Source organism: Dendrobates tinctorius, unplaced genomic scaffold (assembly GCF_039654945.1).
Source record: "Dendrobates tinctorius isolate UK_male_01 unplaced genomic scaffold, ASM3965494v1 ptg000211l, whole genome shotgun sequence".
Classification (NCBI taxonomy): Eukaryota; Metazoa; Chordata; class Amphibia; order Anura; family Dendrobatidae; genus Dendrobates; species Dendrobates tinctorius.
The window spans coordinates 17,463,323-17,487,126 of NW_027361878.1; the positions used below are offsets into that span (position 1 = coordinate 17,463,323).

General features: G+C 43.1%; 1 protein-coding gene across 6 annotated transcripts in view; it reads right to left on the minus strand.

Moving 5' to 3' along the window:
- LOC141058320 (solute carrier family 22 member 6-A-like) overlaps nucleotides 1-23,804 on the minus strand; it is a 151,106-nt gene that overhangs the window by 12,412 nt on the left and 114,890 nt on the right. For all 6 annotated transcript variants that reach the window (XM_073554530.1, XM_073554525.1, XM_073554526.1 and 3 more), the window contains 5 exons: nucleotides 19,640-19,808; nucleotides 14,594-14,717; nucleotides 10,865-10,980; nucleotides 6,129-6,343; nucleotides 5,938-6,046 (listed from right to left, as the gene is read on the minus strand). In XM_073554530.1, the coding sequence (XP_073410631.1) occupies nucleotides 5,938-6,046; nucleotides 6,129-6,343; nucleotides 10,865-10,980; nucleotides 14,594-14,717; nucleotides 19,640-19,808 (733 nt within the window). The remainder of the gene's footprint in view (nucleotides 1-5,937; nucleotides 6,047-6,128; nucleotides 6,344-10,864; nucleotides 10,981-14,593; nucleotides 14,718-19,639; nucleotides 19,809-23,804) is intronic.

Below are 23,804 nucleotides of genomic sequence, written 5' to 3' on the forward strand. Positions count from 1 at the left end.
AAGAAGTGGCTTTGATTGCTTATATAACTATATCACTTTTGATTCTAGCACATTACATCCGAGTCTCCAGAGTTTGGTAATATGTAAAGTAACTTTTTCAAAATCTGTATTTTGCACAGTGTAATGAAAATCCACCATAAACCAATGCATGTGCACGAGGACCTTCACAATCATGTAGAGTAAGGGTCCTGTTACACATAGTGACTAGAGTTGAGCGATACCGTCCGATACTTCAAAGTATCGTATCGGATGGTATCGGCCGATCTTTAAAAAAAGTATCGGTATCGCCGATTCCGATACCGGAAGTCCCATTCAAGTCTATGGGACTTCCGGTATCGGAATAAGAAAAACCCTTTCCTGCCCTTGTACAGCCTCTCTGGGGTCTGTACGGGCCTTTCGGGGGGCTGTGCCGGCCTGCCAGGGGGTCTGTGCAGGCTCCGGTGGTCTGTGCCGGCCTGCCGGTGGTCTGTGCAGGCTCCGGGGGGCTGTGCCGGCCTGCCGGGGGGCTGTGCCGGCCTGCCGGGGGGCTGTGCAGACTCCGGGGGGCTGTGCCGGCCTGCCGGGGGGCTGTGCCGGCCTGCCGGTGGTCTGTGCAGGCTCCGGGGGTCTGTGCAGGCATCGTCCGATGGGACTACAAGTCCCATCGGGCGATGCCTGCTACCATGACAGTGATTGACACATTAGCCAATGATGGGACAGTAGTAGTCCCATCATCCGGCTAATGTGTTAAATGTAAAAAAAAAAAAAAAAAAATTACATGCTACATACATACAACATGCATACTACATACATGCTACATTCATACTACATACTACATACATGCTACATTCATACTACATAAATACTACATGCAACATACATACTACATATATACTACATGCATGCTACATGCATGCTACATGCTACATACATAACACATATATACTACATGCATGCTACATACTACATATATACTACATGCATGCTACATACTACATGCTACATACATAACACATATATACTACATGCATGCTACATACTACATACACTCACTGGCCACTTTATTAGGTACACCTGTCCAACTGTGTGTTAAGACTTAATTTCTAATCAGCCAATCACATGGCGGCAACTCAGTGCATTTAGGCATGTAGACATGGTCAAGACAATCTCCTGCAGTTCAAACCGAGCATCAGTATGGGGAAGAAAGGTGATTTGAGTGCCTTTGAACGTGGCAAGATTGTTGGTGCCAGAAGGGCTGGTCTGAGTATTTCAGAAACTGCTGATCTACTGGGATTTTCACGCACAACCATCTCTAGGGTTTACAGAGAATGGTCCGAAAAAGAAAAAAAATCCAGTGAGCGGCAGTTCTGTGGCCGGAAATGCCTTGTTGATGCCAGAGGTCAGAGGAGAATGGGCATACTGGTTCGAGCTGATAGAAAGGCAACAGTGACTCAAATTGCCACCCGTTACAACCAAGGTAGGCAGAAGAGCATCTCTGAACGCACAGTGCGTCGAACTTTGAGGCAGATGGGCTACAGCAGCAGAAGACCACACTGGGTACCACTCCTCTCAGCTAAGAACAGGCATCTGATGGCTACTTTCAGCAGGATAATGCGCCATGTCATAAAGCTCGAATCATCTCAGATTGGTTTCTTGAACATGACAATGAGTTCACTGTACTCAAATGGCCTCCTCAGTCACCAGATCTCAATCCAATAGAGCATCTTTGGGATGTGGTGGAACGGGAGATTCGCATCAGGGATGTGCAGCCGACAAATCTGCGCCAACTGTGTGATGCCATCATGTCAATATGGTCCAAAATCTCTGAGGAATGCTTCCAGCACCTTGTTGAATCTCTGCCACGAAGAATTGAGGCAGTTCTGAAGGCAAAAGGGGGTCCAACCCGTTACTAGCATGGTGTACCTAATAAAGTGGCCAGTGAGTGTACATACTACATGCATGCTACATACTACATGCTACATACATACTACATATATACTACATGCATGCTACATACATACTACATGCTACATACTACATATATACTACATGCATGCTACATACTACATGCTACATACATACTACATATATACTACATGCATGCTACATACTACATGCTACATGCATACTACATACATACTACATGCTACATACATACCACATATATACTACATACATACAATACATTCATACAATACATACATAGACATACAGTACATATAACATAGAGTAACATACTTACCAATACTTGTCACATTGTTCCCCGAAGCCATTGTCTTTTCCGGGATAAATATTAACATAACAAACCACAAAAATACTCACCCACGATCCGAAGCAGTCCACGAGTGTGTCCCACGACGATCTTGGGTAGAGAACTGCAGCATCAGATGATGCTGCCGTTCTCTACGGGCTGCAGGAATCCAATGACGGAAGGTAGGTATCCTTCCGCACTGTATTCCTCCGCCACTTAAAAAAAAAAAAGTCCCTAGTCTCACTTTATGCCATTGCTGTGTGGGAAATTCCCACGCAGCAATGGCATAAAGTGAGACTAGGGACTTTTTTTTTTTTAAGTGGCGGAGGAATACAGTGCGGAAGGATACCTACCTTCCGTCATTGGATTCCTGCAGCCCGTAGAGAACGGCAGCATCATCTGATGCTGCAGTTCTCTACCCAAGATCGTCGTGGGACACACTCGTGGACTGCTTTGGATCATGGGTGAGTATTTTTGTGGTTTGTTATGTTAATATTTATCCCGGAAAAGACAATGGCTTCGGGGAACAATGTGACAAGTATTGGTAAGTATGTTACTCTATGTTATATGTACTGTATGTCTATGTATGTATTGTATGAATGTATTGTATGTATGTAGTATATATGTGGTATGTATGTAGCATGTAGTATGTATGTAGTATGTATGTAGCATGCATGTAGCATGTAGTATGTATGTAGCATGCATGTAGTATATATGTAGTATGTATGTAGCATGCATGTAGTATATATGTAGCATGCATGTAGTATGTATGTAGCATGTATGTAGTATGTATGTAGCATGCAGTATGTATGTAGCATGTATGTAGTATGTATGTAGTATATATGTAGTATGTATGTAGCATGTAGTATGTATGTAGCATGCATGTAGTATGTATGTAGCATGCATGTAGTATGTATGTAGTATGTATGTAGTATGTATGTAGCATGCAGTATGTATGTAGCATGTATGTAGTATGTATGTAGTATATATGTAGTATGTATGTAGCATGTAGTATGTATGTAGCATGCATGTAGTATATATGTAGTATGTATGTAGCATGCATGTAGTATGTATGTAGTATGTATGTAGTATGTATGTAGCATGCAGTATGTATGTAGCATGTATGTAGTATGTATGTAGCATGTAGTATGTATGTAGCATGCATGTAGCATGTATGTAGTATGTATGTAGTATGTATGTAGCATGTAGTATGTATGTAGCATGCATGTAGTATATATGTAGCATGCATGTAGTATGTATGTAGCATGTATGTAGTATGTATGTAGCATGCAGTATGTATGTAGCATGTATGTAGTATGTATGTAGTATATATGTAGTATGTATGTAGCATGTAGTATGTATGTAGCATGCATGTAGTATGTATGTAGCATGCATGTAGTATGTATGTAGTATGTATGTAGTATGTATGTAGCATGCAGTATGTATGTAGCATGTATGTAGTATGTATGTAGTATATATGTAGTATGTATGTAGCATGTAGTATGTATGTAGCATGCATGTAGTATATATGTAGTATGTATGTAGCATGCATGTAGTATGTATGTAGTATGTATGTAGTATGTATGTAGCATGCAGTATGTATGTAGCATGTATGTAGTATGTATGTAGCATGTAGTATGTATGTAGCATGCATGTAGCATGTATGTAGTATGTATGTAGTATGTATGTAGCATGTAGTATGTATGTAGCATGCATGTAGTATATATGTAGTATGTATGTAGTATGTATGTAGCATGTAGTATGTATGTAGCATGTAGTATGTATGTAGTATTTTTTTTTTTTTTTTTAACATTTAACACATTAGCCGGATGATGGGACTACTACTGTCCCATCATTGGCTAATGTGTCAATCACTGTCATGGTAGCAGGCATCGCCCGATGGGACTTGTAGTCCCATCGGACGATGCTTGCACAGACCCCCGGACATCAGCACAGCCCCCCGGCAGGCCGGCACAGCCCCCCGGCAGGCCGGTACAGACCCCCACAGGGTGCACAGACCACCGGCAGGCCGGCACAGCCCCCCGGCAGGCCGGTACAGACCCCGGGCAGTCCACACAGCCCCCCGGCAGGCCGGCACAGCCCCCCGGCAGGCCGGCAGAGACCCCCGGAAGGCCCGAAATGACGGCGCATCATGATGCGCACACACCGCGCATCATGATGACGTCAGGCCGTCAATCAACTGAACTTCCGATTCCGATGCCGAATTCCGATATTGAAAAAATATCGGAAGTCGGTATCGGAATTCCGATACAGCAAGTATCGGCCGATACCCGATACTTGCGGTATCGGAATGCTCAACACTAATAGTGACGCTCCAGCGATCCCGACAACGATACGACCTGGTAAGGATCGCTGGTGCATCGCCACATGGGCGCTAGTGAGCTGCCAAACAGGCAGATCTACTCAACGATGCGGCGATCCGTATAACCACCTCGGCGGTACCTTGTCACACAGCAGCGATTCTGACGACTCAGACCTCGATAGGCGTGAGTTCTGAGTCACCAATGAGGTCGCTCGTCGCTGTTATGGCGTCAAACACAGCGATGCATGCTGGCCAGCGGGACACAGACGATGAAAAAATGGCCCAGGACATTCGAGCATGATCAGCGATATCGCAGCGAGAGGCCGGTCGCCGCTATGTGTCACATGTAGTGAGATCGCTGGCGAGGTCACTATTGTGTCACAAAACCTGTGATGTTTCAGCGATCTCGCTAACGATCTCGCTATGTGTGAAGTACCCTTTAGTCTTCGAACCAAACCAAAGGCTCAGTTATCTAACTGCTACATGCTATGGTCACAGATGTAACCGTAACATCTTCTAGTGAAGTAGCTCTATTTTACGCAATCTACAGGAAGGTTCCTTTTAATCTCCTCCCTGTTAATCTGTAGCTCTATTTACTTGTCAGTCCACTCATGCTGGCCATACCATGGGCAGCATGAATCAGAGCCTGGCAGCCCATGGTATGCCCTGCACAATTGCAGCCAAGCATAGTTTTCAAAGAAACGTTTAGAAAAAAACACAATATAGTTTGGAGATCCAGCTGTAGACTATAGTGAGAGATCAAAGTAGTCTGGTGCCGCCCCGGCCAGCTTCTCCTGGCACTGCTCCAGGTGATTGATAGGTCTCTCCCTCTGTGCACACATGGGAGATCCCAGCAAAGAGCAAACAGATGAACACCAAACTAGGGCACACAAATCACCACATTAACAGACGGAGCTCTTTATCTGAAGCATTGCGGTATATGATTCAGACAAAAAATGGAGGCGCTTGCATGAAAAAACATGAATATTTCAATGTGAAGCAAAAAAAGAAGAAATATGCAGCACTCACCGATGTAGCTGAAAAACTGTGAGTCTTTATTTCACATAATTTCCATCAAATGTGTGGACATGCAGGACGTGGAGGAATGCTAGGGGAGGGAGGTGCCGGACACATGGGAGAGACCTATCAATCAACCAGGATGTGCAGTGCAGGGAAAAAACGCCAAGGGAGGTTCCCGTCTACTCATATTTCTCTGTATTGTCCCCAGCTGGGTCTCTAAACTATGCTTTCTCTGAAATGTTGAACCATTACTATGAATGCAGACAGTCTCTTCTTTACTCTGGCCATTATTTGGGCAGTATTAATTAACTGACAGGTTCCCTTTAAAGTTACAAATGCATTCCCTCCTGATATAAAAACCTACCTGATGACTGTAGGGTACAATTCTGTGGTGTAAAGAAAAACACAACTAAATGATGCGGCCAAGCACCCTTTTCCAAATACTGCCAAGCTGGTCCTCAATATTTGAAGGTCTGAAAAAAACCCAAAACCCCAACATTAATAGGACATTTCATGAGAGATGAGTTTGAAGGAGATGGATGAATGTTTTCTTACCATTTGGCACAAAAATGTTTGCCAATATTGCCATTCCCCCAAGGGCGAGGGAGAAGAACTGCGTGACCCTTCGTCCAATATAGATCATGCTTGTGGTGGAAATTAGCTTGGCTGGAAAATCCACAGCTCCAAAAATGACCTGAATGAGATATATGCTGACTCCAAATTTCTGAAGGTCCATTGCCAAACCGTAGTAGGCAAAACTTGTGGAGAACCTGGGACAATAGAAGATGGTGGTGAGTAAAGAAATTTTGTACTAAGTAAAATACAGTTAGGACATCCTCCTCGCATTTGTGGATGCTTTTGGAATGTTTTAGTTTCTTCATTGAAGGCAGCAAACCTGTTACTGTCATTGACACTTAAAAAAAAATGTGAGAGGCTCTGGAGACAGACGGTAGCGCACAGAAAATAGGGCAATGCCATCTGGTAAAGGATAAGTAAAAGCGATAGTAGTGCTCACCTGAGTGCACAACGCCTATATAAGCGTGGATAGTAACACTAAATTTAAATATAGGAAAGGGTAGGCCAAATCTCAGGAATGGAGTGACATTTTCTTCAGGTCAATAATTACCTATTTATAGTGTCAGTGTGGCGCCCCTGAGGGTCCAGTTGCCACAGAGGTACTGCACCTCACCCAGAGGTGTGGTACTCCGCTCTCAGGTAAGGAGGGGGCACTACCCAGGACCCACACACTAGCACCCAACACTGGACCTCTTTAGGCCAGGGAAAAACTAGGTAGAGGGTGTGGGTGGAGGAAGTAGATAAGAGTAGGACAGCTGAAGAGAAAGCTGACAGTTGGTAGTGGAGAGTTGTCATGGTAACAAGAGTCAGTTGGAGGAGGAGTCAGGAAGAGAAGACAGTTTGGTGGAGGGGACTCAAGGAGTAAGGAGCTCATCCCAGGACTGGAGAGTAAAGTGGAGTGAAGAAGGGGTCCTAGGGGCACGGGAAGTGAGGAATCCACCCGTGACGCCCGAATCCACGCTGACTGTAGTCGGGTGGAAGGACCAGGTCGCAGTTGGGGACCGGCCCCAGACTAGTGGAGAGACTGTAGGACTCAGCTAGAAAACTGGAGGCTGAAGTATCTGTATGTGCGACAGCCAAATCGACATACATTCGCTGAAAAGGTAGCCATATAGGATCAAGGGGACCAGGAGATCGTCGCCAGACAGGATACAAGGCTGCTGGCTTGGGACACTGTGTGTGAAGCGCAGGGCAGGAGAGGCAGGAGCCAGCACAGTGAGACTGTCACGTCGCCGTCAGACTCGGGGCCGGCTGTTCCGCCCTCAGCCACTAGGAGGCGACGGACTGTCACGCCGCCCTCGGGCTCGGGGCCTGCTGTCCAGGCCTCGGCCACCAGGAGACGCCGGACTGACATGTCGTCGTCGATCTCGGGGCCTGCTGTTCCGCCCTCAACCACTAGGAGGCGCCGTGGCTCGCGCCCGAGTGAGGGCGGCAACAATGAAAGGGCTTCTGCGCAGGCGTCTACTGGACACAGACTCCGCTCCTCTGTCAGTCATGAAGGGGCTGGTGCATCATCATCAGGTCTGGTCCTGGGGGCGGTCCTGATGACATCACCAGCCCGGGAGCCTGTGAGGGACGACCTGATCCCTCAAATACCTTGGGACTGGGCTTGCAAGCCGCCGGATATATTCTTGGTTCCCCTACGTGTTACTTGTGATTGCCTATGGTTAACTCCGACCTCAGCCTGAACTTCTGACTACTCTGTTTCCTGCCGTTTTTGTACCTTGCATTTCTTCCGATTACTGACGCTGACCTTGGCCTGGATTCCTGACCCCCTCTACTGCCTGACGATTTTGTACCTCCACTAGTCTCCCGGTTTTTGACCTCTGCCTGGACTCTCGACTCTACCTCTGCCTGCCGTTTCTGTAACTCCACTGCTCGCCTGGTTTCCGACTCCATTTTTGGCTCCCTTCTTGCTTTTCTATTGTGACCGTTCTGCTCTGGCACTCTGCTCCTGTTCAGACAGCGCTTCCTGGGCTCTGCAGTAAATCCAGATCCCTGTATAGGGGTAAAGGGTGTCGGTGCTACTCGGGGCGCTGCCTGTCTGCAGCCCAGACTTACAGACGGACGCGACAGAGACGATCAGAGAAGGAACATAAGAAGGGGATTCTGGTAAAGTGTACCCCAAATTACCTGAGAGCTGGCTGGACCCTCGACCCGGAGGACACAGCACCCCGCCTGGGGATTGTAACTTGAAAGACCTGAGTAAAAGTGTGAAGACTGCACCCCGCTGTGTCCTCAGATTTATTTACTGCGTCATCTGCCCTGCACTACAACCATTTCCATCATCTACTATCTTATATCTGCCCTGGGGCCTAGCTCTACCCGTGGAGAGCTGTAACATCTCTGCTGCGTAACCAACCGCCCCAGTGGATCTGAATCGCAGCGTCGGCCATCTTCCTATTGCCGAACACCACGGGTGGCGTCACAAACTTTCCCCTATAACTTTTTCCCATATATTTTATTGCACGCCCAGGACCACGGACCGGGTCATTGCTGCCGTGACATCCCCTGATGAACTGACTGGCCTGGTACCGAGTACCCCCGGCCCTAGCGGACGTTGCACCAGTTTCCCTTAACTCCTTCCCAAAGCGGCCAATTTCAATTTTTGCATTTTTGTTTTTTGCTCCCCTTCTTCCCAGAACCATAACTTTTTTATTTTTCTGTCTAAATAGACATATAATGGCTTTTTTTTGCACAATACCATTCATTTTACCACATAATGCACTGGACAACAGGAAACTTACCCCAAGTGTGGTGAAATTGTTAAAAAAAACATAATTCTAATATTGTTTTTTTGGGAATTATTTTTACAGTGTACATTTTGCGGTAAAAATGACTATGCAATATGTTTCTGCTCCTCAGTACGATTATGGCAATACCAAGCATGTCCAGTTTTTTTAAAACTATTTTAGTGGTGAAAAAAAGATCATAAGGTTTTTTTTTTAAATTTGGGGTTGTTTCGCCATTTTCAGAGACCTGTAACGTTTTCATTTTTCAGTCAATGAAGTTGTGTGATGGCTTATTTTTGCAGGGCAAGATGACTTTTATTGATACCATTTTGAGATGGATATGACACGTTAACGGTTTGCTACAGCATTTTTTGCAGTATTGCAGGGATCACAAATTGTAATTTTGTCATTCTTGAATTTTTTCCATTTACGGTGTATTATGTTAATTATTTTTATATTTTGATAGATCGTCCTTTTCTGAATGTGGCAATAGAGCACGTGTGTTTATTTTTATAATTATCTTTATGGGGGGAAAAACTTGGGCGATTTGAACATTTATTTTTTTTCATATTTTTTTTAAAACTTTTTTTTACTTTTTTACTGTACCCTTAGGAGACTTCAACATATGATCATCTGATCACTTGGTACAATATGCAGCAAATGGTGGTCTCTTTGGAAACTTCACGCCTCCAGCGGTTGTTAGAGGCAGATCCTGGCTATAACGCACCCCATGATATTGCTCCATACACCTGCTACTCACTTGTGCTGTAGATGTACAGTGGATGACTGTAAAGGGTTAAAAAGTAATTTTTGCATTTCCTAAAATTACACCTGTGTCAACTCAGTAACTGCATCCTAGAAGATTACCTTTACTACCCCTTGTTGCTGATCTAGCTAAGTGTTGTTTTCCATAATAATTACTATTGCTACAGAATAGCCCTGTATGTAAAGATCTATATATATAATTGCCTTAAATTGTCTGTCATCCACTTCCGTTTGGATGTTCCCGAATCCCACAATCCACTGCGCCGCACCGGAAGTACGCCGACCGCCATTTTGGAACACCCAAGTGATGCCGCTCGGATCCAGGACGTACTGTAGCTACGATCCCCAACGCCGCTGCGATCCCGACCGCCGCTCTGATCCAGGACACCACTGCGATCTCGAATGCCGCTTCGGTCCCGACCGCCACTGGAATCCCAGCGGCCGCTCGGATCCAAGTCGCCGCTGCGATCCCAAACGCCGCTGCAATCCCGACCGCCGCTGGGAGGGATCGCAAGGGGTGTAATGAGAGGGTGTAATGAGGGGGGTGTAATGAGAGGGATGCCGCTGCCGGACCCCCACCAGGAGCCACTGCCTGACTACACGCACCGGATCCCGCCGCTGCCTGCCAACCCACCTACGTGCAGTCACAGCCAGCAGGAAAGACCGCAGCTTGAGGCCTGTGCTGGAGATTGGGTGCGGCCACCCTCTGGTGGCGCCTCACACCATCTCCAACACAGGTCACAAAACACCGTCTTTCCTGCCGGCTGTGAGAGGGGTGTAACGAGAGAGTGTAATGAGGGGGAGTAATGAGAGGGATGTCGCCGCCGGACCTCCGCCAGGACCCACCGCCTGACTACACACGCCGGATCCTGCCGCTGCCTGCCCACCCACCTCTGTGCAGTCACAGCTGGCAGGAAAGACCACGGCTTGAAGCCTGTGCTGGAGATTGGGTGTGGCCACCCTCTGGTGCTGCTGCACACCATCTCCAGCACAGGCCGCAAAACACCGTCTTTCCTGCCGGTTCTGATTGCTCGGAAGTGGGTGGGCCGCCACCCCCAGTTCCACAAAGCTGCCCCCATTGTGATGTTACTGCCCTCCCGATGCGATAGCATTGGGCACACATCTAGTACATTATAATTGACCCTAAACTGAGTAGACCTTCAGCATTAAGAAATGCACAGATTTCTCGATTCTTGACACTGGGCATAGTCTACTTACCATACAAAGCTCAAACCGAATGAAATTCTCCGCACAGTGCGAGTCCGAACCAAATCCATAACTGTGTAGGATGAATTGCTGCAAGCCATTTCCTTCGTCATGTCAGCCTTTAGCGACTAATGTGAGAATGAATAAGATGATTAGAAGACCTAAAAGATCGCATTCTGTAAAAAGATCTGTAATACCGACTAGCACTTCACAACTGTATAATGAAACAGCACAAAAGGATCAGATTGGTTGCAGTTTTTCGCTCGTTTGACTTTGATTATATTGGCTGTTCTGGACACTTTTTTCATGGGATGAGAATGTCTAATAATGTCTCATATATAAGTCTGCACAGAACCATCAGACAGATCAGAATTCTACAGTTCAGAACAGAGAATACTATACTGGTACAGATGCTGGTGGTGGATGAGGTCTATGTCTGGTATATCCCTATTAGGCTAGGGTCATATCACCGATTTTCTCTCATTTGAGAAAATTGGCCCGATTATGCTTATCACACTCTGATTAGAGTTTGATCACAATGTGATCCAATTTTCTTGGATGTGAAGAAAAATAAAGTTTCTCCATCTTCTCCATTCGGTCTGTCCTTGAAAATAGGACTGCCCTCAGATGTCATCTGAATGCAATCTGACGATTTCCATGGCCCATAGACATGAATGGACTAGTGTCATCCATTATTGGAGGCCAAAAGTGGCCGGAAATGTGCACTGCCTCATTGAATAACACAGAGACAATTGCTATCCACTAAAACGACAGATAGAACTCATCTGATTTTTATGGTCATGTACACGAGCCCTTACTGTCAGATTTTCTGACATGTCTAGTTTAGTAACTACATGTAGTGTAGAGCAATTCTGGGTCATCTTTTCTCGGAACTCATCATTTCCGTTATGGAAATGTATGAATAAATTAACTGCTGGGTGTTAGCATTGTTAAGGAAGTGTGTACCAAACAGACCAACACTGTCACAACTGACCGCTCAGTGTCTGTGCATGTTAGGACACCCCCCACAATGATAATACATTTTCAAGAGGCATAAAAGAGGAGTGGAACATATCTAAAAACATTTGGCTGTTCCGGAAATATTCCAGATATTTATCAAAACCGTTACAGTGGAATGAAAACTTTGGGCACCCCTAGTCAAAATGACTGTAATTGCGAACAGTTAAGCAAGTTGAAGAATAAATTATCTCTAAAAGGTCTAATGGGCTGATGCAAACATTAAAATTTGGGCACCCTGCATAGTTGTACCCAGTAGCTCCCCCTTTTGCAAGTATCACAGCTTGTAAATGCTTTTTGTAGTCCGTCAAGAGTCTTTTAATTCTTGTTTGAAGGATTTTTATCCATTCTTCCTTGGAAAATTCTTCCAGTGCTGTGAGATTCCTGGGTCGTCATGCATGCTCTGCTATTCAGATCAGGGGACTGTGAGGGCCATTGTAAGACCTTCAACTTGCTCCTTTTGACGTAGTCTGTTGTGGATTTTAACATGTGTTTAAGACCATTATCCATTTGTAGAAGGCATCCTCTTTTCATTTCAGCTTTTCCACAATCTTCTACATTGTAAATACACACCTGTTACTTTGTCCCCCCCTCTTCATTGTAGATTGTAAGCTCTCATGAGCAGGATCGCCTTATTTTGCTTTAATTACTGTATTATTTTTAACGTTGTTACTTATGACTTGTGTATGAACTGTTAAACTGTAAAGCGCTGCGGAATATGTTGGTGCTATATAAATAAAGATTATTGCTATTATTATTCTACAGACAGTGTTACGTTTGCATCAAGAATTTGTTGAAATTTCATTGAATCCATTCTTCCCTCTACCAGCGAAATGTTCCCTGTACTTTTGGCTGCAACACAACATGATTGATCCACCCCCATGCTTAATGGTTGGCGAGATGTTCTTTTCATGAAATTCTGTGCCCTTTTTTCTCACACATACCTTTGATCATGGTGGCCAAAGAGTTATATTTTAACCTCATCAGTCCATAGGATTGTTTCCAAAATGCATCAGGCTTGTTTAGATGTTCTTTTGCATACCTCTGATGCTGAATTTTAATGGTAAGGATGCAGAAGAGGTTTTCTTCTAATGACTCATCCATGAAGGCCATATTTGTGCAGGTGTCTCTGAACAGTAGAACAATGTACCACAACTCCAGAGTTTGCTATATTTTTCTGAACATCTTTTGAAGTCTTTTGATTGCTTCTCTAGCAATCCTTTGAGCAGCACTCACGTAAATTTTGCTAGGTCTTCCAGACCTAATCTTGGCCTCCACTGTTCCTGTTATCGGCCATTTCTTAATTACATTTCAAACTGAGAAAAGCATAACTTGAAAATGCTTTGTTATCTTCCTATAGCCTTCTCCCGCTTTGTGGGCCTCCATCATTTTCATTTTCAGAGTGCTAGGCAGCTGCTTAGAGGAACCCGTGGCTGCTGTTTTTTGGCACAAGGTTAGAGAAGGCTGGGTTTTAATATAGCTGGGAGATTAGCATCACCTGGCCTTTCCTAACGATGATAGCGAACAAGCCATAACCCTAAAATGCTAATTAAGGTCTGAAACTTTGGTCAAAGCTATCTGAGCGCACAACTCTCCAATGGTGCCAAAACTTTTGCATCTTCCCATTTTCCTTTTTGTAATTTTTAAAATGTAATAGATGAATATATATATGTTGCCTAAAGTACAAAGGAAATGTGTCATCTTCAACTTAAGGCCTGTTAGAGATCATTTAATCTTCAACTTGCTTAACTGTTCACAATAGCAGTAATTTTGGCCAGGGGTTCCCAATTAATAATTATAGTAAATGGATGGTAACTGTTTTTAACTTCTATAGAATTTGTTCAGTGTTGTTAGACTTTCTCTCCCTATCTCTATGTCCAAGCTGTGAGCTATTACGTCCTGTCACTATCAAGATTACCCTCAAAATGAATGCTGCATTTCCTGCCTCAACTTTTATACAGACTACTATAGTCCCTACTGATTGGCTGTGCAATACCACGTGATGTGATAGCGGCAAAGCTTTATGGAGAAGCTCTCCTAGAAACTCATGAAATCAAATACGCCTTGTCTGGCTCATACAATCTTCTGCAATCTGTAAAATCATGGTGGCATTTTTAGATGATTCACACAAAGTGAGTTTTAAATTGTATGAATTCACCGGATTCAGCGGATACCGACAAATTCAGCACAAATTTTTATCTGCATCGAATTAATTTGTTCATCTCCAGTAAGGATGATTTTAATAATAAAACCAGTTGTATGGCTGTATGGGTCACTGGACAACAATACAAGTGATAGCTGTATAGTATGAAACCATTTTGTCAGCCGGGAGAATTGAACATTTAAAAAAAAAAAAACAGTCTGGAAGTGCAATGGGGGTGTCACAATGCACTTCAATATCATGAGTCCTCTTCATTACTCACTACCCAGCGCCACTTTTCTTTCCTTGATTGTTATTAAAATGCTTGACGAAGTGAAGAATGGAGTTGTCAATCAAGGAGAGGAAGGTGGTACCTTGCAGGGAGTAAAAAAGAAGACCCAATGGTCTCCCAGGCTACTTTACAAGTTGCTGGATTTCTCAACACTGGCACAATGGTTTCCTATAACAGAGGGATCATTTTTATTAGTGTTTAATTACCAGTATAGCCATGCAACTAGTTTGATAAATAGGTTCGTAGCAGCAATTACATTTGATGGAGTTATGTACAATATTATAGAAGATACCTCCAGTGTTATCTTCTCAGCCTCTTCCAGCTTTCCATTGTACTTGGCTACTCTTTTTATCTCTGTTACAGCCTTAGATGATCTACCGGAGAGAACAAGCCATCGGGCTGATTCTGGGAACCACCTATAAACGAGAAGATGAATCATGGTGTCCATTAAAGCTGGTGATTGTCTCTAAATTGTTTTCTAGTGATAACTGTCAGGCTTTTGCTTTTGGCCTCAGCTTTGATAGTCATTTATAAGGGATTAAAGAAACAAGAATGGTAAAATTAAAACTATATAAGGGTGCACAAACACCATAGGAATTTTTATAGTTTTTACCAAGGGGGTATTGCTTGCAGGGTAATTATGCAGAGCAGTCTATAGACACGCCCCAGAGGATCCTGTGAGCCACACCCCCTAATAAAGACCTTAAAAATTGTTACTAAATAAAAAAGCATGTATCTGTGGCACCGTATAGCAGATTGCACCATCACTATCATCTGGGGACACAATTTTGGAACAGAGGGGCACAGAAGAAAAAATAAAAAACATTCCAGTATCAGCGGAGCAGCTCCAACTGGAAAAGGTAATCATTTCAAATAAAACAATCCAGTGAAAGTCTCTCTATTATTCTACCCAAGCGCTCACTGATAGCGTTTTTCACCCTAATCCCAAACCCCTGCAAGAGAACAGAAGTAATAGAAATAGTAAAAGAAGTTGTGAGATTTTGCATCAGTGCCAGGGGGGCTTCATAATACCCCAGTGCTAGAGATGCACACCGAGCTGCTGGAGTACCACAAAGGTTAATGCCAGAATGCAGAATTAGTAGTGAACTTAGCCCACATCCAGCAAAACATGGATAAGCCATTAAAATGCTCTTATTATGTGAGATTGCACTGGACTATATTCACTGTTTAATCATCAAATAGACAGTGACATTTATGTCTTTTTTGCATCCGGGATTTCTTTTTGTATTATCTGTATTATGGTGATAAAACACATTTAATGTTTGAGGTGATAACATTTCACATCAAGGTAGTCATTTTGCCCGAAGAGAAACAATGTACAATTATTTAAAACTCTTGTCTTTGATGTGCAAAGAGCAAGCGGAGCAGAATACAGCTGGGCTCTTTGTAGAGAAGGCCTCGTTGGCGTGTGTTCTTTCTCTTAGGCGGCATAAAGCTTCTATAAAGTGATGTGTTTGCGTAAATCTGGAATAACAGCCTATTGCCGGATATACAGTATCTTTTTTACTTAAAATGATTTGCATTTTTACATTTCTGCTAGAATTGTTTTGTGTAAGAACATCAGTAGGTCATGGTGATGTATTCATCTAATTCAACTCTATTAAAATGATAAGTGTAAACCTCTGTAGAAAAACAATTTACTCATTAATTTTTTTATCCATAGCATATTTAAAAACATATTTAGGAATGATTGTAGGTTTTTTTTCGGTGTGAGTGTGGCAACATCAGCAGTATACTCACACTACTATTATCTCTTTGTCTGTGGGCTGAGGTCTACGCAACCATCAATGGCCAATACTGACCCAGCAATGGCCAGTTCTTACCCATTATATGCCAACACCGACCCATTAAAGGCCAACACTGATGCATTAATGGTCAACTCGACACTGACAAATCAATGGCTAATAATGACTGACCAATGGCTAAAAGTGACCTATCAATGACTACTGACCCATTAACTAATCAATGGCTAACCCTAACCCATCCATGCCTAATAATTACTCATCAATGGCTAATACTGACTTAAGAATGGCTAATACTGACCAATCAATGGCTAATAATGACCCATCAATGGCCAATACTTCTTCAGCAATGGTCTACACTGAGCCAACAAAGGCCAACACTGATCCAGCAATGGCCAACACAGACCCATCGATCCATCAATCGCCAACGCTGCCTCAGTAATGGCCAACACTGAGCCAAAAAAAGCTAACATTGATCCAGCAATGGCCAACACTGACTCATCGAAGACTAATAATGATCCATCAATGGCCAATTCTGACCAATAAACATCTAATAAAAACTAATCAATGGCCATCACTTACCCATCAATGACTAATTATGACTAGAGATGGGCGAACCCGAATAGTAAAGTTTGGGGTCTATACCGAATACCTAGTGTTCTGGCACGGGACCCAAATACAGACTTCTCCAGAGAGTCTGTGTTACTGTTCGTGTTTGGCAGCCCGATCATCGGGTGTTTCACTGCGGCTCTGATCAGCGGTAAGGTCATTACCGCCAGTCAGAGAGCTGCGGTTCCCACGCTGTCAGATGACATTGTGAGCCAAGAGCTGTATCCTGCAGTAAAAAGGTTACCGCCAGTCACAGGCGTCAGCTGATGAGAGAGTACTACTCCCATCAGCCTACACCTGCTGTCGCTGATAACAGCGGTCATAAAACTAATGGCCTATAATGACCCATCAATTATCAACGCTGACTCAGCAATGGCCAACACTGACCCCTTAATGGCCAACACTGATCCAGCAGTGGCCATCACTACTGACCCATCAATTGCTAATAATGACCCATTGAAAGCAAACACTAACCCACAAATGGCTCACAAATTGTGACAGCATGCCTTTCCCTGCCAACAGCTCACATGGCTTGCTGTATTACATCTCTCCAGCTCTTGATTTCCAGGTCTCTGTCCTCATCCAGCACCCACAGTCTCATGATAACATCTCAGGGACCTTACTCTGTAGTTTCAACACTTACAACCCACATTGTGTGGCTGCTCACAGAGTCCAAGATAACACATAAACTGATACTAAACCATTCGCTATTAACAATTCTTCTGACCCTTCCTAATTAGTGTTCTGGAGCAGAACTCAAAGTTGGATCTATAATATAAGAGGCTGTTGAATTTCATTACCTGACACATGGCTTATTGGCTGACTTGTCAAAAATAAACTAATTTTACTCTGGATATGTGTCCAAGACTAATGGAGGTCAAACAGCTTACTGTAGTGGGAACCTAAATTAGACATTTACTCACTGACATGGGAATATGTTGTGAACTCATTTTCTGGTCTGCCTCTGGTTTCTGGTGAGGGAACTGTTTGTGCTGACAGAGGAGTCATGAGTTCTCTTTCCGGGCTCCCTCTGGTGGTGGCAGGAGGTAATGAAGCTGATCTAATTAACAGAGACCTGCCACCTGATAATGAGGACAACGATTGGACATCTGGAGTCTCAGACTGGATTTAAGACAGCCAACTCCCTATTCCCATGCTGGTGATTTTTTACTGCCTCCTGAGGTCTTGGTTTCCAGCTCAGTTCCTGTCTTCGCAAGCTAAGTTTTCTCTGCTAATGTTCACATTTGATTTGGTTTTGTCTATTCAGTTTTTGTGTGGTCAGCCATCCCCGGCTGGGACTGTGCTGAATTTCCACTCTTATGTTACTGTATGTGCCAGTTTGCTTTTTGTCCCATATTAGATTGGCCTCTTTTTGCTCTGTTCTCAGAATATGCCAGAGAGCTGATATAGTGGGTAAAGTCTAGTGACTTCAGGGTTTTTTTGCTATCAGAAGTGTTGGACATTTTTTGCAGTGTTTTTTGGCGTGATTGCAGACAGTATCTTTCCTTTCCTGTCATTTCTAGTTAGTGTGGGCCCCATCATTTGCTCAGCCTATTTTCCTACCTGTGTTTGTGCTTTCATCTTGTTTCACCGTCAATATATGTGTGGGGGCTGTCTATTCCTTTGGGGTCTGCTCTGGGGCAGTTTAGATTTCCCCTTTTCTTGCTTTAGGTTTATTTAGTCCTCCGGCTGTGACGAGGCATCTAGAATCATCGTAGGTACGCTCCACGGCTGCTGTTAGTTGTGTGGTTAGGATCAGGGGTCTGCAATCCGCGTAGTTACCAACCTCTCTGGTTTTCTGTGACTCAGCTTGGTTTTGTTTTCCTCCTCGGTGACCCAATCATAACAGGAATATCTGTCTCTATACAGTGACCTCCAGAAGTTAGAATAATGGAGCCAAGTGGGGTGTGCTATAATATTTCGCTGACCCAATAAAAGCAAATCAGTGTCAAGTAGCCCACTTGGCTCTGTCTGTAGTCCTAACCATTGGTGGCCTGTGCCTATAGATATTCCAGTATCAGCCATTAATTTCTGAGATGGGAAAACTCCATTGAAAATGGTTAACCATGGATATCCTCTTAAGGACTATATTTTCTTTACACGTAGTTGTGTGATCCTAGGTTGTAATTTCAGCTCAACTATTTGATCAAGATTTCCTATACTGAAAACATTTATAATTTGAAATATGTTTAAACTTTTAATAATAAAGGGTTATTCCAAACATTAAAACTTTTTACCTATTTACAGGATAGGTCATAAATTTGTGATCTGCGGGGGACTGACCACAGGAACCCCAAAAATCCCCAATGGAGTGAATACTTCTCAATAAGTGACTTTTTGATTGCGATAAATTAATTAAACAATTTGCGCCATTTTTCAAGTTTCCTTTTGTGGTTTAGTTATTGTTCCGATTTTTGCATCAATATGGCTTTTCCAGATGTTCTAGATAGATTCATGAAATGCCACTTTAAAAAAAAAATTCACAAAAGTTGGGACAAGTCTACAACAGCCTTTCCCCCCCCAGACTTATTTTATGTACCCTAGTTATCTTGGTGCATTTTTAATGACATTTTACGAAATATGTGAATTTTTGCCACTAGTGAATTGCAAAACAAGTTAAAAACAGAAAGACAATTTTGGGCTTTGTGTAAAATTCATGAATCACCTCTGTCATTTCAATGAATTTGTAAAAAAAAAAAAATTAAAATTGGCGAAAACCACAAGTCAAAAATAAAAAGTGACAAAAAAATACAAGTGATAAATCTGGCCCAATGTGTGTAGCTTTTAGGAAAAATACTTTCATAATATGGCACCTAATATGTAGTGGTGTGATCGGAAAAAAAACAGCAACTTGTTATTCTAAACCATGCATCTAAATTTGGGCTGTTTATGAATGAAGACTTACATTTTCAAAATATATTTTGCCAGACAATATGTAAATATCCTTATAATTTCATACCACTCACCAGGAATAGAGAAAGTAAATAAAAAACGGAAGAGAGACACTGAGTTGTAGCCATCGCCAGTCTCGTATACCATAGGCTAAACCTGCCAACAAGAGCTGCCCAACAGTGTATGAATATCCTGCCAAGGTGCCGGCAATGGTGCGTACTTTGGTTGGAACCCATTCTACAACTGTTAAGATAAAATATTGCACAAAAAAAAACCATAAAAAAGTTAATGAATGAAATGAGGCACATAAATCCATATATGTACATCTGCAATATAAATGTTGGCTCATCCAGGAGCAGACACGCTCCTGTACAGAACGTGTGTCTGGGATCCTCCTCCATTATGCATACATGTACATAAACTGTAAGGGCTTCAGCTCTCTGGCAGATGCTTGGACATGCACAGGCATAGGGATTTAATATCAAAACAGAATAAAGTTTATTATCACACATAAACTTTACAGCTCCAAAATGAAAACAGTCCTTTCTTCAGCACAAATGAATAACAAAACAGTCCTTTCTCTGGGTAAGGCAAAGTAAATCAAAATAGTCTCACCAATTTGGCATTACAGCAACTTCTCAGTCTCTAGCACAGTGTCACATCTACACCAGAACCAGCTCCTGCAATTTCTGCTTCCTCATCAGGCGCCGCCACATTCATCTTGCGGGCAGCGCTGGTGATACAGATGTCAGAAGAGTCAGAAGCTCTAGAAATCAGGCTTTGACCAACTACTAAGACTAGAGTGGCTGGGATCTACAGTGCTGTCCAGTCTGACTGTGGGTATGTGCGCAGTCCAGCTGAAGTTATCAGCTCCCTGCTCCAGCCATTTGGAGAGCACACACCCTTTTAAAGCATCCAGTTTGCTGCTGGAAGCTGCAAGATATAGCTTTGTGCTTTCCTGGTTAGGTGTGTCTTCTGCTCCTGTTGTTTTTAGTATTTTCCTATTTTGACTTTGGCTTATACTTCTATTTTTACAGATCCTGATTTTGTTCTTGATGTGACCTCTCAGCTCTGACCCTGCTTGATGACCATTTCTGCCTCTGGATGGTAGCCCTTCCATGGTAGCATTCCACTGGGTCCTGTTGTAAAACCAGATCCCTGTACAAGGATTAAAAGGTATCAGGATTTTTCTGGAATCAGCCAGATGGAGTGGCTTGTGCCATATCTGTCCAAGGTAGCGTTTTAAGTATGTGGTCATAGGCAGGCATTAAACACAGACTGACATGAACTGCCTTTCTCCAGCTCCAACACAACAACACTCCCCTGAGATAACAGAGCTGCCTGTTATTAGACTTGTAAGACCCTGACAGGAGTATGGGAACGACCTTTCCCTCCCAGACTCCTTTGGTCATTTCTAAATCCAGGACCCAAATTCCAATAAAAAATAAAAACATCTCAATAACCTATTGTTACTTGTGCACTTTCTCCCAAGACTTACATCACTTCATCTAATACTAGAAAAGAGAGAGAGAGGATTCAAAAAGATATAAATAAACTGGAGCAGTGGGCAACAACTAACAGAATGGTTTTTAACAGGGAAAAATGCAAAGTACTACATCTGGGCAATAAAAATGAAAAAAGCATATACAGAATGGGAGGAATAGGGCTAAGCAACAGCACATGTGAAAAAGACTTGGGTATACTAATTGATCACAGACTGAATATGAGTCAACAGTGTGATGCAGCAGCAAAAAAGGCAAATGCAATTCTAGGATGTGTAAACAGAAGCATACAGTCTAGATCACGTGAAGTCATTATTGCTCTCTACTCCTCTTTGGTCAGACCTCATTTTGAATACTGTGTCCAGTTTTGGGCGCCACATTTTAAAAAACACATCAACAAACTGGAGCAAGTTCAGAAAAGAGCGACCAGAATGGTGACCGGTCTGCAAACCCTGTCTTATGAGGAAAGGTTGCAGGATTTAGGAATGTTTAGCTTGCAGAAGAGAAGACTGAGAGGAGACTTAATAGCTGTCTACAAATATCTCAAGGGCTGTCACATTGTAGAAGGATCAACTTTATTCTCATTTGCGCAAGGAAAGACTAGAAGCAATGGGATGAAACAGAATGGGAGGAGACACAGATTAGATATTAGAAAAAACTTTTTGACAGAGTGATCAATGAGTGGAACAGGCTGCCACGAGAAGTGGTGAGTTCTCCTTCAATAGAAGTCTTGAAACAAAGGTTGGACAGACATCTGTCTGGGATGATTTAGCGAATCCTGCTTTGAGCATGGGGTTGGACCAGGTGGCCCAGGGGGTCCCTTCCAACTCTACCATTCTATGATTCTATGAGGCCAACCACCTCGGTGACACATATCTGCCATCTAGGACCTTACCTCCAGCTTTCATACAACACACATACAAACACACATGTGTACTCACATTAACCACATAAAATAAAATATGGACATGCATGTACATTAAGTACACCAGAATAAATTCTCTCATTCCCATCAGTGCAGGCTCTGGCTCACTGATAGAGTTCCTGCCTTCAATATCACAGTTTTAAACTGGAATCCTTGCAAAGACAAGTTCTTGCTAAAAGCTAAAAGTTAATTAAGATACAAAAGCATCTGCAGTATCAGATGCCAAAGCCCCTAGGGTCCAGTTTTTAATTTAGAGGAGAATCTACAGTTTCAATGTATTTCTCCTAGTGGTCCATACTTACAAATATAGTTTTTATTATGAAGTAAATTTGATTTCCTATTATTTAATATTATAGGCTCTTTTGCCCCTTACAACTTCAGATTCAGCAATATTTAAGAAAAAAAACGACAAAAAAAAACAATTAATTACCTGAAAGTAAAAACTATTTTTATTTCGGTATGCTTGATTGCAGAATAAAAGTGAGTGAAATTGTCACTTGTACATTTTTTATTAATTATATAGTTATCACTGTATTACTGAACCAATGGCTATTGGTTCAATGAAGACCAATCAATGTGATATAAATAATTCGTACATTCCTTTTTTTTCTTAGCTGATTCAGATCCCTCAAAGTATAAACTTCAGTAAAACCAGAGTTACACCATATCTCTATATATAAAAGTGAATGTATGTATGTATGTGTGTATCACCAACCAATCACGAAGCATCTTTCATTTTACCAGAGCTGTTCAAAAGAAGCTGAGCTGTGATTGGTTGCTATGAGCAACAGTTTTCCTTGCAACCAATCACTAAGCATCTCTCATTTCACCAGAGCTGGTTAAAAGTAGCTGAGCTGTGATTGGTTGCTATGAGCAAGTTTTCCCACTTGACAACACCTCAGCAGACACTGACATGGTGGGAGAAAAGTAGCATCTTCGGGAACATAAGCTCCCAGCCATTGTCTGCACCCCTGAAAGGAGCAGAGAGCACATGACAGAAATGAATCTCCCCCTCCCTGCCCATATCCCCATCACACATCCTACATCCCGTAGGCACATCTTCCCTCTGAAAGGGATTATTGGAATGGAAGTCAGAGCAAATCCATCCAGGGCTTTGGTTTTGACCCCAGGCCTCTCTTAAAGGGATCCCTGGTATGGAAGTTAGGACAGTTCCACTGAGCTCTGTGGTTCTGACCCCAGGGTCTTTTAAAGGGGTCATTGGTAAGGAAATTAGGGCAAATCCACTCTGCGCTTTGATACTGACCCCAGGCCTTTCTTAATGGGATCCCCGGTATGGAAGTGAGGTCAAATCCATGATGCGCTTTGGTACTAACCCAAGGCTCTCTTAAAGGGATCTCCTGTATAGAAGTTAGGGTAAATCCCTCAATGCTCTGATTCTCGACCCAGGCTTCTATTAAAGGGATCATTGGTATGCAAGTCAGGACAAATCCACTCAGCACTCTGGTTCTGACCCCAGGCCTCTCTTAAAGGGATCCCCGGTATCGACGTTAGGACTGTTCCATGCAATGCTCTGGTTCTGACCCCATGCTGACGGGATAATGTGGGATATTAGGGGTAGTAGTCTGGTGGCTCTGGCTGATGGGATAATGTGGGATATTAGGGGTAGTAGTCCGGTGGCTTCGGCTGACGGGATGATGTGGGATATTAGGGGTAGTTGTCTGGTGGTCCTGGGTGACGGGATGATGTGGGATATTATAGTGAATGTGGCTATGCGGAGTGGGTGGGGCTCTACACTCAGCTTTATTTATATATGTATATATATATATATAGATATAATCATTATAATTTGTT